The 17403-nt window shown below is 41.9% G+C and overlaps 1 protein-coding gene across 5 annotated transcripts in view; it reads right to left on the reverse strand.

The window, feature by feature from the left end:
* Positions 1–15330, reverse strand: part of TMEM68 (transmembrane protein 68) — a 46858-nt gene extending 31528 nt beyond the window's left edge. For 2 of the 5 annotated variants that reach the window (XM_052787067.1, XM_052787063.1), the window contains exons 1-4: positions 15226–15330; positions 8934–9264; positions 7538–7702; positions 4075–4268 (exon numbers count right to left, since the gene is read on the reverse strand). In XM_052787067.1, the coding sequence (XP_052643027.1) occupies positions 4075–4268; positions 7538–7702; positions 8934–9219 (645 nt within the window). In that variant the 5' untranslated portion in view covers positions 9220–9264; positions 15226–15330. Of the gene's footprint in view, positions 1–4074; positions 4269–7537; positions 7703–8933; positions 9265–14267; positions 14406–15225 lie in introns of those variants that run through there. The other 3 variants (XM_052787068.1, XM_052787064.1, XM_052787065.1) reach the window with 3 other exon arrangements.
* Positions 15331–17403: the final 2073 nt, after the last annotated feature.

The raw sequence follows: 17403 nt of genomic DNA on the forward strand, positions 1-17403 counted from the left end.
AACCACAGGATGAGAAAAAAACAAGCAAGAAAAAGACCTAACTAGAGCCTAACAAAGAACTCAAAGTGATGGAAACCATTTAAAGGAAAAAAACCTTGACACACAACAAAAATATCAAACATACATAAAGTTGTATTAGTAACCCCTTCAGAATGAGAAATTACGGGAAATTATTAGAAATAAACCCTTAAAAATAATCAATAATGTCTTTTAAAAGCATATAACTACTGGACACTAAAAATATCACACTTAGCTTCAGCTATTGATTGAATACTGTATGTCTAACATTTAAAATGTTTGAAACCCACCTATCATACAGACACAACACTTTAAATTTTAGGAATAGTGCAAGAGAAACATATCTTAAGCTATAAAGAAATCTGGCAACTTTGAAAGTCACTTGCATACAACGATCCGCCAATGAAGTACAGAGTGGGTAGCAGCATTCAGTCCCTAAGCTGATAAAAACGGTTACACACATAAAAGCTTGCACCTGTAAAGCAGCACAATCAGATCTGCAGTAACCCACAGATTTAGATCTGCTATGTTGGAATTGAGCTGGATCACACCCGGCCAGCTTGAAAATCACAGAATCGCACAGGATAGTTAAGGTTGGAAGGGACCTCTGGACATCATGTAGTCCAAACCCCTTGCACATACATAAGAATTTTATAAACCATAGTCCCTGTTGATCTTTTACCTAACTAGACTTGAACCCATTTTTTTGGCACATATAAAATGCAGGGATCTTCAGAAACAATGATTCCTTCCATTAGCTTGTCAAACTCCAGCCATAGGCAGAGTGTTTCTGAAGCTCAGGCCCCTGGCATAGATAAATTTGACTGAGACAAATATATGTCCCAGAAGTTCATTGAGTCATAACATTAAATAGGAACACTCTCCTTCTCTGACCCAAGTAAGCAGAGTAGTTATATAAGATGAAGTGGAAACTGAATGTGGAAACCTATAGGCAAGGACTGAGGCTAAAACTATGTTCCTTGTTTGCTTTTCTTCAACTTTTTCAGTGGAAGAACTGTTGAACTTCTGTAACATTATAAGAAGAATGGGAATGTCTATTCATATATAAAGTTGGTTTTGTCTTGAAATCCCCATTCAAGTCATCTGCGGCTGGTTATGAACCACCATGTAGTCATTCTGAATAGTGTAAAGTGAGTGTGGTTCTTTGATTGATGGCTACACTGTAGGTAGAATAAATTCAAAAAGACACTTACAGTTCTATCTTGCCTTCATCCAGGGTCCGAATACATATTAGCAAAACATACATAATTGCCACATTATAGAGCAAGTTCTGATAGTTTAGATGAGTCTATCCCTAGTCTTCAGTCAGCCTACAAGACTGGTTTGGCCAGTATTGAAAAGCATGCAGCAAGAACAAACAAACAAACTCCAAATTTGTCAAAAGATGGAATCCAGTTACTACTATGGGCCTAACTTTATAGAAGAAATGGTATATAAGGTTAATATTGCCCCCCCTACTGTTAAATGCACAGCACTAGGGGTTTTTTAAGTGTTTAGTTATCTAAGGTGTGTATGACCACAGACTTCCAGAGAAATATGAAAGATGCCCAAAATTCAGTGGAGTCTGCAAGCTAATTACAGTGGTGCCCACCATACTGGGATCTGGTCAGACTTCCTGGTCGTAAAAAAACCCAAAACTGAATGAGTGCAATAATAAGTGATAAAAGAGCCAGCAGCACTGTAAAGGTGAGCTGAGGCTAGTAGGTATCAAAAGGAGAAAATACTCTCTCTGTCCTCCAGGTAACAGATAATCCTACGTAGTGTCTGTTTTACAAAACATGTTGTACAAATGACCACAAGAACCTTTCACACTGCAAGAACCTTATCCTCAATGAATACTCAATTCATTAAATAAAAAAAAAAAACACAAACCCTCTCAACAGAAAATGTTAGCAATTTTAGATACTACTATTCAGCTATTTCCATGTGCTTCTAAATTATGGAAGACTGGAAGGATTAAGAGGATTACTAGCAAGGATTTTTGTGATGTGTTTTGATCAGGGTGACGTCCTATATTAAGGGCACTCAGAGTTTTTTATTCAATTTTTATTAAAAAAAAAAACTTATTACATTATAGAATTACACTATAAGGTTCCAAGTGGAGTGAAAACATCTGGGAAAAGATTGTTCAAATGTTTGAAGTAGCTTGGAAGACAGATATGAAAGCAAAATGATTAGAAATCACTCAAGTTGTGACACCTCTTTCTGACTGTTTGAGTATATTATTAAATTAATATGTAAGAAGAAAGACTATAAGGGAATTCAGAATGCCCATATGAATTTGACTGGGTTTATCCTATTCACATTCTGTTATTTTCCTAGTAGTGGTGGTGTACAGGCCCACACAATATATGAAGTATCGTGACTAACATTTACCAGCCCACACTTTTGAGAAAAAGGACAGGAGAGGGAACAGAAGCACATAAAACATTACTTTTAAAAGGCCACTTAACAAGACAAAAAAGAGGTAGAAATAGGACTCCCAGCCTAAAATTACTTTATCCATTTGGTAAATGCCCCTGAATTTATTCTAGTGTTTAGTTATCTCCCCACAAGATTTCAGACATAAAGTTATGAAGAAACATTAACCCAAAGCATGCATTTTGCAACCCTAGATACTTTGTAGTAGGAGCTATAGCACAAGAGATCAAAGCAAAATCTGAGAAGCAACAAATTGGATGGGGCGAGAAAGAGATGTAACTGCACAAAAACACCTGAAAGGGGTGGTAAGAAATTCAAGTTTCATGGGAAGAACTCAACTCCCTGTACAGATTCTCCTATATAGACAGAAAAGGACGATGTTTACGTGGAAGGCCAAAGAAGAGCACTGCAATTGATGAGATATTAAGAAGAATGTAAAGAGAAATTATGGTTGTGCAATTAATGAGAAAGCAGCAGAAAGCTCATGGCAGAACAGGTGAAGACTGGATGTCTACCAGTATTGTCAGACACAGAGCGCTAGGTATGCTAAGTCTAAATTAAGACAGAAAACTCATCTCTAGTGGTGATCACGATGAGAAGTGACAGTTAGGAGAAAGACAGGGTTGCTGTTCTTTCAGCTGTATGCCATCCCAAATAAAATTATTTCCCAGAGACTATACCAGAGAAACAGTCTCACATGTGGAGTTAGATGGAAGAAGTCAGAGCCAGTGGTAGAAGTTTGTATTTGTAGATCATCATCCGTATGGAAAATATAACTGAAACCGTGGCCATGTGTACATTAGTGCAGTGCAAACCAATAGAAGCACATCTCTAGAGGATGCTAAGGATCTGACATCAACACTGAACAGTGTTATGTTTTTATGTAGAACTAATTCTCGTCTGGTACCACTGACTGAATGCCCATTTGCAACTGGAGAGTATTAGGTCCCACTTATGGTTTAGTTTCAGCCAAATGGAATGCAGCTTAGGTATTTTAACATGTTCCATGATGTGAATGAAAGCATGGTAAGTGAGGGAGATGGAAAAACTGCTTCAGAGGTACACACATGGTTCAAGCTCAGACACTGATGAAGACAAACCTTGGGTTAGTTGATGCAATCTTTCACAAACATGAAGAAAGGTAAGGGTGAGAACAAAACCCTGGACCCTCCCAGAATAAATGAGAAGGAAGAAAGATAAGGATAATACATTAAAGACCCATAAGAAAATGACTGGGTATGTAGAAGCAAGATAAAGATGCAAGTCTAGTAGGATGAGAAAAAAGAATGAAATCTTACAGAAATATGGAAATGGACCACTGAAGATTCCTGAAATACAGTCAAGACAAGAAATTGGATGCCTACATGATGGAACTGGAACTTCAGAGATGGATGCCTTGCAACAGTCAAGAAAAAGCTACACAGTTCCATAAAACCCTTGCTCCCTACAGATTAATGTGCTTGAGGAAAGTAGTGGGAAATGGAAAAGAAATCTTTACTCCCCAACCTTTTCTTCTGTCTGGAAGATTTTCCAACAAACACTCCTAAGCTGCATTTTATAATGAAGCATGAATACAATAAGCATGAAGTAGGATTGGTAACATGTAATACTCACCACTTTTGCATCTAGAGCGACCTGAGCAAAGCCTTTTCGATTTCCCCACATGAGTCGATAACTTTCATCACTGAATAGTGCTTCTCTAACTCCACCTGGTGAGATGGATACCAAGTGTCCATTCTTCAGTGCAATGAGACACTCCTCCCTTGTACCTAGCATAATACCCGTCACTTCCAATAATAATTTAAGTCCTGCAATAAATAAGTAGCAAATACATACTATTATAACAATATATCACAAATACTGCTTGCAGGTAGGAACAAGATTACAGCTAAATGAAAATCTAATAGCTATATATTTAGACTAAGGCAAATTTGTACAGAGGAAGTAAAACACCTACAGAGAAACTATTGGCAAAATGACAAATATGTGACAGTGTTTTTGCCCAAATGTTATGAAGATGAAGGAGCTTATCAGGGGCATCTCAATAAACTAATGCCTCCACATGCTATTTTCCATAATTATCAAAACACCAGCTATGCAACCAGAACTTATGCATCATAGCTAGAAATCTGAAAATAAACATCTATTCCTCCCTCCTTCTTTTAAATATTTTAATACAGAAAAAAGATACAAAATTTCGGTACAATGAAGATTACTACAAAAATAAATATGTGACAAGCAACATTTTAAATGTTGAGGTTTTGAGTTGTTAAACTGAGTATTTTGTTGTTAAATTGCAAACTACATGGATCAAGTTGGACTGCTGTACGACTCTTAAGATGCATGAATGGCAGAAGTTAGCAGGGCAGTTTCAGCACTGCATGAACAGTTCGATGAATCTCCTTCGTTTCGATAACCAGGATTTCTCCAAAGGCCAGACTGAGAACCATAGAAGCATTCTATGTTTTCTTACATCATCTTCACATTTTAAATCAATCAGTTTGGAACTCCCATAGAGAGGTTCAGCAGACGAGAGTTTCCCCAATCTTCAAATTCACTGTTCCAACAGCATGGTTTGAAAAGAAATTGTTTATATTAATAAATGTCAACAACAACTATGGCCTGCCAGAACCTGGTGGCTAGCACTGCAACTTTGACAAAGGTCTGCAACGGAAACTTTGGAAGACAGTGGAAAACGCAGTGCTGCATCTTGTAATTGAATTGTATTTAAACTTACTCAAGGCATCGTGTTTGATAGATCTTTCTGTCAAAGACAGATGTTGACTATGTTTAATCCCTTTGTGAGCTCATATGTATTCCTGTTTTATCCTGCAGCCAGGAATGCCATATCCTTATTAAGTGAATAGGTACTTCCTTTGCTTGGCTTTAAAACTTGCCTGTTAAGAATTATGATGTATCACATGAACATACTATCACTTCTTCCCCTTTTCCAGGTCACACAGAATTTTATATCCTTCAGTCATGCAAGACTTCTGTCCTATGTACTAGCTCTTCAAAGCAAGCCATGCCAGACCTCTGATTATCCTTGTCCTTTTTCGTATCTTTATTACTTTGAGGCTTTTCTGAGATGGAGAGACCAGAGATGGCGAGACAAGAATTCCATGCAGTCCTCAAGATGTGGGCACAATATGCATTTTGAGCAGATAATGGTATTTTCTGTTTCTTCTTTTTCATGATAAACCTATAATTCTCTTTGCCTTTTGGCAATTGCTGAGACTTAAGCTGACATATTCCTAAAGTCATGTAGAAAATTGAAAGCCTAATTACATGTTTATGTGTTTAGACTTGTTTTTCTTTCCTTGTGGACTGCATTATAACTAATACTGAGTTTCATCTGCCATTTAATCAGCCAGTGATTCAGTATTGGTAGATAACCGTACTCCCTGTGTGGGCTTTTACTGCCTTGAAAAAAAATGGACAGTGTAAAGCTTTGTCACCTCACTACTGATCTAGATTATGATTATTTTGAACAATATAGGTGCCAGCACTGATCTTCATCTGTATACCTGGTGAATTCTATCTGTATACCTGGTGAATTCTGCTTCTTTGTGAAAATGAGCTATTTATTTCTACCCTTTATTTCCTACCTTTTAGCCAGTTATTCATTCACAAGAAGACTTCTCCCATAACTGTAATTAATCCAACAGACTGAGGTTCAGCATATGCTTATGAGCATTCTTTAAAGAACCAATCTGTGAAGTACAACATTTGTCTGCAAAAAGCAGGTATGATGGAGCAAGGGAAGGTTAGGGAGAAGTTTCACTCAGTCTATTACCTTCAGCCACATTTTCTACTAATGCAGCAAGTGGGGAGGCCTAATCTCCATTATTTGTGGTCTTTTTTACCAGATGCCTTTTTGGTAGCCTTTTTATAGGTTGACACCGTATTTGCCACCTTCTGTTCCTCTAGCATGAACATAATTCAAGCAATATGTTATGTACACATCAGTAGTCTGGAAATTGCACAGCTGAGAGTGTTGCTTGGTCCTGACGATAGTTTACTATATATTTGTAATAAAAATCTGTGCTATGGACACTTCAATTTGAAACAGTACCCTCTTACTTATCCCTTAAAAAAGAAGTCACCTTTGTAACATTCTAAGCTTTATCTTCCTTTAGGGGTCCTCTTAAAAGCCAATCATCTCTTGATGGCTTCATGCTTCTGATGCGTTTAGTACTACACAGTATTTACTAAGTACGCCTTTAGCAAATTCTTCATCATCTTTCTAGGGGTGCCTTAGTATGTTCTTGCATCAAACTTGCTTGAGTTTATGCTCTTTGTTTTCAGTGTTTGGACACAACTTCCTTTTCTGAAAAATGTCCTTCTACTTTTAAATAGCTTCCTTTACTCTTTATTATTATAATAATTTTTAATATAAGTGGTATAAAGGTGCCTTTAAACAATCTCCCTGCTATTCCTTCTGGGTGTTCCTTCTTTATGCCTTGTTTCTCTAAAAATAAATGCGGTTTGCTTTTCTGTATCTTCTCCTTTTCACAACGGAATTACTTATTTCTTTCTCAGTCTACCATGTGTTGAATGTATTGTGGCAGTCAGTATTACAGAGCTCTCTTCAACAGTAAAATCTTCAAAGAAGTTGTGTGTCCTGCTCCAGGCTTTGATCAAAAGATAGATTTGATGTCACACCCCACTGCAATGGCTACCCAGTGTAGAGAGCAAGTAGGTAATAATTCATGTCCTACCATTTACTGGGCTCTTCTGCACACATAGCCCATTGCTGACCAGCCAGCACTAGGTCAATAATATAGTCCTATCCTACACTTTCTACTGAGGCATGACTTTTCATCCCAAAGGGATTAGATAATGTCTATTTGTTGGCTTTGGAAGGTCTAGTAGTGTTTTTATGACCTTCCACTTGAAAGACAGGATATTCTACCCTGTTTGCCCTTCTGCATCTACCAGCTTTTAGTTTAAAAGTCTAAAAGCAGTCTTTTAGTTTAAAAGCTGTCTTGAAAGTCTAATAAATGTAAATTTCACCAAAACCAGCAACAGGTTGAGTGAATCCAGGGTGCTTAAATACAAGAGAACATGTTCTTACCTGGTAAACGAAAGACAAAATGATCAGCTACTGACAGACAAAGTCTTTTCTTCCAGAGAAAGAGCCTAGACAAAAAGTAAAGGTAGTCTATAGGAATAGCTCCATGGTAATACACAAGAATGCCCGGTCCTTCTGGTAGGTTTTCCACACCGTGAAGCTCATAACCTGTTTAGGATGGAAAGCAATACACTGACTATGATAGCTGGAAATCATCTGGCAATTTAAAGAAAACTGTTTACTATCCTTTGTTAAATGACTTTCAGAAAGTTCTGAAAGCCTCTGCAGTAGCTTTTAAAAGAATTAAGTTCTGGATGGAACTTTTGGTCAATAGCAAAGAGAAAGCCCCTCAAACACCACAGGTTATCGGTGGACTAATTTGTTGGTCAGTTTAATCACTAGACAAGACCTGAACCTGACATCTTCCCCAGTGAGGGGACTAAATTAATTATTTCCCATTAGGAACTTTTCCCAGTCCAAAGCACAATAATTAAAAAAAAATTACTATACTGACTGGTGTGAAACCGCTTCATCAGCAGAATGAGAGGCAAACAAGCAGTCAGGATGCTTTCCTGAAATACAGAAGCATGAATCTCCATTCTGTGTCAGACAGAATGAAAAGTTTGGGATTTTACACAATAAAAAGCTTCTCTGGTTGAGATGTTTAAGTCCAAACCAGAATCTGTAAGAATCCCAAAGAGAGGTTCTCTCCACAAGAGTTAAATGTATTCACTGCACAGTGGAAGGGAATTTCCTCACAGACATGGACTTCTGTAAATCCCTCTCCTGACTCTTCCTACGTTTGATTTAGGTTTTAGGTGGAGCCAGACTAGGAGGCTAGTGTATAAAAAAGCTTGGGAAAGCCACAGCTTCTACCAACTAAGAGCTCTGTTCCACCTTGCCTGCCTTCATCACCATCCCTGCTACAGCTCCTATCATGAGCCGTTCGGGGGGAAGGATGGGGATGGAGCAGGCAGAGTCCTAGGAAGAGGTGGAGAAAGTTTTACACTGCAGGATGTTCAAAGATTAAGGGAAAAAGCTGTGAGGAAGGATAGCAACATAGATAACAACCTGTTATTCTTCATCCTTAGGGCAGCAAAGTTAAGTCTTGCTGATAGCCTTAAACTACATCTTTGGGAAGAACAAGAGCCTAGCATGTGGCTGCCTATCCACTTGAGAAATTTACCCTATATAAACTAATTTCTCCCTTTCATGCTGCTTATTCTGTATTGCAATCAGTGTTTGAGGCAGAAACTTCTGGGTTAGGTGCCATACGAACTATAATAAACAAATTTCTTTGCATCCATTTGGAATAAATTAAAAAAAAAAAAACCTAAAACTTATGTGTATTTACTATTTATTGTAATTCAAAGCTTCAGACAAGTCATGTCATACTTACCATGCCATATTCTTGCATATATATCCCAAAAGCTTGCTATTGTTTTCCTTGCACTATCCCAAACATCACTCAAGGGATCTGCTTTTACCTCACCGTTCTTCTGATATATTAAAAGCAAAATATTAGTAAGGTAAATGAAAAAGAGGATTGTTAAAGGAACTATAAAAAAAACTAATATTGCACTTATTGTCAGTGAGACGATGACCACATGAAAAAGGTGTTTCTTCAGGTACTCCACAACAGTCCATTCTTCCAGTACATAGGCAAGGCAGCTTAGGTCGGTCATCAGTATCTGTGGTGAAGCGCAGGATTCCTTTCTACCTATCACGTACTTCATGGAGGAGAGAAAACAAAAACAAAAACAGCAGCTCTGATTTCATGGAAATCATGGAATATTCTCAATTTAGGAAAAAAGTTTTCTGTAGATACACCTGATGCCTATTTTGGTATAGCACAGAGTCAAACATTTTGTCTGTCTCTGTCATGCTAAGATAGCTGCTGGCAATTGCCATCCACTACTCACTGTAAAGGGTGATGAGATTATCCTATGTATTTATGGGGGTTTTTTATACAGCTGGATAATAGGGGCTAAAAGGACAAGGGCTGAAGTCTACGGAAGCCTCAGGATCCATGCAACATGGCTGATCAGATGATTTCTCTGTATCAGCATGGCTTTTTAGAAGCTCAAAAGAGGGTAAGTGATAAGTATTTTCAGCAGCATTAGCCAAGAAGACTGCTACCAGCGGTCCAGGCTCTCTCAGTCCTCTGCAGACAGTCCAGCCTGGGCTTCTGGTCCCTCTCAGTTTGGCAGCAGCCAGCAGCGAGGGGAACAAACAGCAGAGTGAGCAGCTGAAGAGCTGGCAAGCAAAACCTGGGCAGCCGCGGCTCCTTCCCAAGGCCTGGAGGTGCCTGGGACAGCGTTTGGGACTGCGGATAGCACTGGGAAGAGCAGCTCTTTGCCCCTCATCCACATAGCCATGCCAACACGCCCCAGCAAAGGCCAGGTGGGCTCCACGGCCCTGGTGATATGTTTGCCACATGCAGCTCCCTAGTTAAGTCTGTTCCTACAGCTGACCCTGCCGGCCTGGCAGCAGGTAGGGGTTTCTCTGGAACGCAAGAGCACTCCAGCATCGCTGGCTGATTTTAAGATTCTTGAGCTTAGCCAGAGATTTAAACATTGCAATCAGGTTCAGTAATCCCTAACTGAATACAGTTTTTATTTGCTTCAATCAGGTTACTGCTTGTTTAACAAGTAAATTTTTCTGCTCCAATACCAGAACAAGTACCTACAAGAAACAAATTGTAATTGCCGCAGTCAGTTCCAAGATCATAAAGTATAGCAAGTCCAGACTTTTCTGACTTTATGTCTTGAGCTGCTTACTTATATGAGCAAACCTGTGTATCAGGTCTGGCTGAGATGGAGTTAATTCTCCCCATAGCAGCCCTCGTAGTGCTGTGCTCTGCATTGGTAGCTAGAAAGGTGTTGATAACACACCAGTGTTTTGGCTACTGCTGAGCAGTGCTGGCACAGCATCAAGGCTGGCTCTCCAACATTTTTGCCCCCCTCAATGGCAGGCTAGGGCTGGGCAAGATCTTGGGAGGGGACATAACCAGCACAGCTGACCTAAACTAACCAAACAGATATTCCATACCATATGACGTCAGCTCAGATATAAAAGCTAAGTAAAGGGAGACAGAAGGGGGGCATTTTTGTCTTCTGGAGCAACCACTACGCATACTGAAGCCCTGCTTCCCGGGAAGTGGCTAGACATCGCCTGCTGATGGGAAGTGGAGAATAACATCATTTGTTTTTCTTTGCTTTCGCGCACGACCTTTGCTTTCACTTTATTAAACTGTCCTTATCTTGACCCACGAGCCTTTTGTTATATTTTCTCCCCCCTGTCCAGCTGAGGAGGGGGAGTGATAGAACGGCTTTGGTGGGCACCTGGCGCCCAGCCAGGGTCAACCCACCACAACCTGTTATACACTACTCACTCCACTTTTTTCTTCTTTGAAGCCCTGGGTAGAATATAGGGGTGGACTGGTGTAAAGCACAGCTCTGTTCAGAATTATGGATGACAAGGAGTACAGCAAACAGCTACAGCAAAAAGCGGCCACGATCATGCACTAGACTGTAATATGCAGTAAGGCAAGCAGGCCCTGTGGCAAGCCCTGCCAATGAGTAGCTGTAATAGCTATAAATTTGGTCTCGCACACTCCAGTTGAATCTGTCCTTATCTCAAACTCTTCAAACTCCACGTTGGGCACCAAAAAGGACTGTCATGGTTTAATCCCAGTAGGCAGCTGAGCACCACACAGCCACTCGCTCACTCCCCCCCTGCAGTGGGACGGGGGAGAGAACTGGAGGGGTAAAAGTGCAAAAACTTGTGGGTTTAGATAAAGACGGTTTCATAGGTAGAGCACAAGCTGGAAGGATAGTAAACTAGGAGCTCAAAGGAAGCAAGCACTGTATTAAATGATGCTCAGCATGGCACAAACAAACAAAACCAACGTGATAAAGAATGTCTTGAGAATTAATATAGAAATGTTTATATCCTGATGACTGGTGCCTGACTAAGATACAGGAAGATCTGGAAATTGTCACTGAAGAGAGATTTTACTGATAACATGAAAGAAATAAAAGGAATAGTCTGCACGATTCAGATATTAAAATCTCTGCTTAGAAGGTGTTTAAGGATAAAGCTGATGGTGTAGTGCTATTCTGTAGTAAAGAAGTTATTAATTGTTTAAAGTTGCTGATTAAGAGCAAGGACTACAAATTCTCAATGCCTGCGAAGGATGCTGTGCTGACAGAGCCCAGGACAAGGCCATGTTAAGGGCCTTCCTCAGGCCACTCAATCAGAAATACTGAGCAGTACTTGGAATAACTCATTCAGCCTGCAACATAGGATGAAAGAACCAAGTAGATTTTGCATCGTTATGGGGGCTTCAGACTGGGAACACAGACTACTATAGCCAGTAGCAAAACTGGCTTAAAATTGCAGATAAAATGCCCATACCTATAGTAAATGTGCCAATAATAACCCCTATATGATATGGGGATTAATTTGGATATATTGATTGCTGACAGGAACCTGGTGACCAAGAGATCATGTAATGTACCAACATTTTAACATTAATAAGTCCAGGTATCTTCTTGTACCTACCATTCTTTTAAAAACCACCTGAAATGCCCTCTGGCCTCCTGATACTCATTTTAGTAACTCTTGGAAGACTAGGGAAAATCCAAAGGACTGAAAGAGATTTAAGATTATTCCAAAGTCCCCAAACACAAGTAACTGCAGACTCAGCAGCCAGATAAATCACTGGCAAGATTAGTGAAAAGCTGGCATGTGACGAAGATAACATGCCACTCATTATAATTTTGTGGGAAACAGACCTTGTAAACAAATGCACCTCCGTTCTTTGAGGAAATCAGAGGTTTAATAGCTTGAGCAGGTGTCATGCACATACAGTTTTACTAGGAGCTTGTCAGAGTCACTTCAAGCCACACGTGAGCTGCTACTTGGAACTCACCCTTCCACCAGCCCCTCACCGTGTGTTCTCACCACCAGCCTGGTCTCCCAAAAGGATCAGCTGGCTCCCTGCTAACAGGAGGACTGTGAAAATGCTGGCACAAGCAAAACCACTCTTGGGAACAGGCCAAACTTAAGTTGGCCAACAGGATTTATGAAAGTATATTACCAATGCCACTTGACATTTTGATTAAAAAAAAAAAGCTCCTTAAAATACAGCACATATGAAATGAATGATGTCATCAACTGACATGACAAAAAAGTATCCATCAGATGGGAATTGAGCCTATGATGTCCTACATTATTCAGCATTTTCAGAATTTTCTCCTAATATTAATAGGATGTTTACATTGATCAGTGTAACATCCCACTGATTCCTCTTCCTCCATCTTAATTTTTATGTAACAGAAAATTACTTGCTGGCTGGAAGACCACTACATTTAACTGTGTTTGCTCACAGACTACAGTATAAATGAACATAGTAACTTACTCATTTCTGATTTTAAGTTCAACGTAGACACTAAAAAAAAGTTTAAGAAAGAAATTAAAATACTTAAATGTGCAAAAGTATTTTTTTTTAAACCTACAAAACAGGTATTAACAGTACAGCTTTAACTGTGGACATATGAAAGTAGCTGGGTACACAGGGAGTGAGTTCACTTTACACCAGCTAGCTGGGTGGGTGGGATACAAACTAATTCAACATCATTCCAGCTGAATCCAAGCCAGAGTGAAGAAAGAATAAATGGCTGATCAACTGAGGAAAAACTAGAAGCAGCACAGCTTTTCCTGGAAGTTGGGTGCTCAACCAGGTTTCAGTTCCTGCTCCCACAGTTCAATTGTACACTACCTCCAACATTTCATAAGGAAAGAATGAACCCTGATCACTGAACCCTGGTCGGTATGCGGGAGTCCAACGTGGTAAATGCATCCCTCTGTACTGCCAGTATAACATCAAAGGACTACAACAGGACAGAACTTCTATTTTTGCCACGTTCTACTGGCTGTCTCTCACCAGCCCCTTGCTGAGACCACAAACAAAATTTTGAAGCATCCTGTCTATCAAACACCATATAGAAAATTACTACATAACTACTTGAGTGCCTATTGCAAGGCTACTACTAAAGACCTGCTTGGCTTGATTATGCACTGGAAGACAATGCAAGAGTGTTATTGCAACGTGTGTACTCGTAACTGGTTTGGTTTGCCCCAAGTCTCAAAATTTAAGAAAGAAATTTCTCTTCAGCTTTTATCAAACCTGAGCCAAGAGCAGCTCCCATGTTCTTCAATACTGAATATCCCATAAAAGGTAAACAAGTGGGTATAGAGTTTTGTGAACAAACATTTTTTTTTAATTGTCTACATTTTTCTCATTTCACCTAGTGATGGACTTGAAGAGTTACTGTTCTGAGTGATTTCATTGTTCTTCTAGAGAACAACATCTGTGTTGACACGCGAGATGTTTGTTTGGGCTCCACCTATAAAGCATATGGAATTCCAGAGTAATAGCTGTATCTACAATGTAAAATTACAGGTGCTGTCAGAGGGAGACAGAACTATGTCTCCCTATTTAAAGGGGAGCTCCCCTTCCAACAGAAGCCTCCTGTACTACAAGTCACTCAGATCCCAAGCTCTTACTGAAGCATCATTTCTTGATAATCTTATCAACACTATAATCCCAGGGAATGGAAGTGCAAGAACGAAACCGTCAGAAGAGACCTATGGCATCAAAATTAAAACCTTGTAGTTGGCTTTCAACCCTGACTGAAGAGTGGATTGTCTTGGCCTTGCTGCTCACCAGTTTGTTCTCAGCAGTAGGTTTAGCAGAGCACAGTGGGAAGATGGGTGTAAAGTAGCTGGAGACTCTTCCACAGAGAATTTTTTGACACCTGCTTTCTGGTGGCAGGCTCCTACTTTCTCTTCTGTGACACTCAACTGCTCTGTTTCACAAGAGGAGTATTTTAACAGTTACAACTCTGCATCTTGCCTTTCAGCGTAAATTAAATTCCAATTTTACGTTTCCCAGATTTTTTGTGGCAGTTCCACAGAAAATAACTCTCTCGCTGGTCTCACACTGTCGCCATCCACTTGATTTGCCTCCATAAATCCTCCCATCTTGTGGGCTGCTATGTTTCTACAGCTTTCCCTACCTTCATGGATTACCAGCACATCTACCCCAAAACTGAAGGGTCTATCCCCCCAAAACACAAACTATCAGCAATTACAGCCTCAGAGAATGCGATTAACTCAATTCCCACTCGGGTTTGATTCACCACGCAGAAACGTGGAACTGTCCCTGGCCGGACACCGGCGCTCCGCTCAGTTCCCAGGGATGTGGCAGGTGAGAGCTGGAAGAGGGTGTACGGTGCGGAGAGCAGGATCTGCCTTCAGTGGTCGCACCCGTCGCGCTCAGGCGCAAGTAAGGTACAGCAAGTGCCAGCCACCTACATTTACCCCTTTTCCTCACCGGGAAACGTCACCAGCGTTTTCAAACGTCATTGCCGCGAAAACTCGGGGGGTTTTCCTCCATGTCTGGTGCCAAGGGGCCCTCAGGAAGGACGGTTGCTCAAGCGCACGGGTACCGCAACGGCGCCGTACCCTCGCCCGGCGCCGGTCCCCCGCGGGGGAAAGGGCCTCCCACTCCCACCCCTGCCCCGGCTCCCCGCCGCCGGCGTGACGCCACGGCCGCCCTCCGTCCCACCCCCGCCTCGCGCCCCCGCGGCTGCCGGCGCTCCGCGGCCCCCGGCCCCGCTCACCTGCCCGCGGCGGCGGCGGCAGCGGCCTGTCACACGGACGCCGCGGACGCGGCCCCGTCCCGGGATAAGCGCGCCGCCGCCCCCGCGGCCAGGCCCGAGGAGGCGGGGCGGGGCCTAGCAGCCCCAGCGGGTTCCGCGCCCACAGCTGCGTTTTTACTTCTTCAACCCTAAAAATTGCCGGGAGGGGCGCCGGTGGCCCCGCCCGGGCGCCGCGGGAGGGAGGCGCCGCTCCCCACCGCGAGGGGACGGGGATGGGGGACGCGCGGAGCCTTCGGCGGCATCGCATCCCCAGCGCCCTCGGCCCCCCCGGCTCTCCTCAGCCCCGCCGCGGCGGGGCGCGGGTGAGGGGCCGCTCCCGCCCCGAGGCCTCGCCGCCCGCGGCCGGGAGGCCCCTTCCCACTTGCTCGTGGGTGGCGGGGGAAGAGGTGCCCACGGAGGAGCTTCGGCACGGGAATACTGGGCCTAAGGGCGCGCTGCCTGCCTCGGCTGTGGCTGCAGACGGGGGTGAAAGTCTGCGGCTTCGCCTGAAGCAGTGTTTCCTATCCAGCTACGTCGAAATTACAGGCGGATCAGTCAATATATCCTACGGCTGGATGGGATTTAAAACAGCTGTGGGTAGTGGATTTTGGTATTTGCGCGGCTTTCCACACGGACTCCATCACCGGTCATGAGGCAGGAGTACCTGCTCTCTGCTTGGAAGAAAGAAGCCTCCCCGGGACGTGCCTCCAGCCGGTTCCAGCGTACCTTGATTACGGAAACTTTCAGACAGTGGCATTGACTACTGAGTTGAGAATGTCCAATGGGTTTGCAAAGGAAAGAATCCCTTCAAAAAGCTTAGGAGAACTGGGTGTCACACAGACTTGGGGCATAATTAAATAGACTTGCTATTATGGCTAAATTCAGGAAACCTGAAACGTAATACCCTTATGTTGTGCTGTTGTTCACACTGGCTAATATGACAGAGGTCATATTTAGATTGATAAGGCCAAGAGCTACCAATGTTTATGTTCAGAAAAGGATTAATCTGACCTGTTTGAGACAGGTGATAGAACTTCATTGATTTGATTTGATACAGAACAAGAAACTGAGGAATAACAGCGATTTACAAATGAAGAGGAGAGGAACCTAGAAGCTGGTTTCCCAGGTAAACACCAGAAAAAATGTATATATGATTAGAGTCAACTTCTTAAGAATGAAGAGATGTTGGAGTTTGTCTCTTCCAGGATGCGGCGTACTGATTCAGGACTGAAACGTGTTCTGAAGGAAGGCAGAATTGTGCATCAACAGCTGTTCACGGCGTGACACTGCTTTAAGAAAGATTCACCCAAATTTGAAAATGCTCGGAGGACTAAGTGAGCGTATTCAATAACGCTGTAAAGGGGATTTGCAATGATTGTCCAGTAGGATTTATTCCCAAATAGGATTCTTCAACAGCTAGACTCCCTCCAAACTTCTGAGAGTCTTGATTCAGCTGACACAAGCAGACTGGCTTGCCGCCTGCCTTCAGAAGATGCAGAGGATAGCAATCAGTGCTCCCAATCTGAGCACCTCCTCTTATATCCACATTCATCCCACCTGCAGCCCTTGCATGTCTCCCATGACAAAAAGTGCATGGCTGCATTACATATCTTCCTGCACATACCTTGTGCTGTAGCTGCGGTTCAGGGGAAGCAGTCACAAACCTGCAAAAAAGCATCCACCAGTGATGCTTTTTGGCTGGCTTCTGGCTTTTATGGCTCAAGGCAGACTTGTCCAACAACAGCTTTTCTCGTGAGGGAACACATTTAGGAAAAACTTGATATTCCTTGCCTAGCATGAAGCAGCAAAATCATTGGAAAAGTGGTTTTGCTAATAGAGAGGCCAATAGAATGCAGATATAAAGTCTTTAAGTGGCAAAAGTACATTTAGATGATCAGTGCAGATAGAAAAACTGTTGTACATAATGCTTACTGGCCAACACCAAATCTAGCGGAAATAAAATATTTTGGTTTGTTTGCATGTGTTTTGTTTCCTTTTGTTTGCATGATGGTGTACTATTGTGCAAAGAATGTGGATAGAAATGAATGAACTAAAACTGCTATTGAAGAACAGAACTATAATGAAATAATCATGATAACATGGATATTGAAAAATGCATTGGAATAAAGTACTGAATAGCATTGTATGATAAAAAAAGAA

This window comes from Harpia harpyja, chromosome 5, assembly GCF_026419915.1.
Source record: "Harpia harpyja isolate bHarHar1 chromosome 5, bHarHar1 primary haplotype, whole genome shotgun sequence".
Classification (NCBI taxonomy): Eukaryota; Metazoa; Chordata; class Aves; order Accipitriformes; family Accipitridae; genus Harpia; species Harpia harpyja.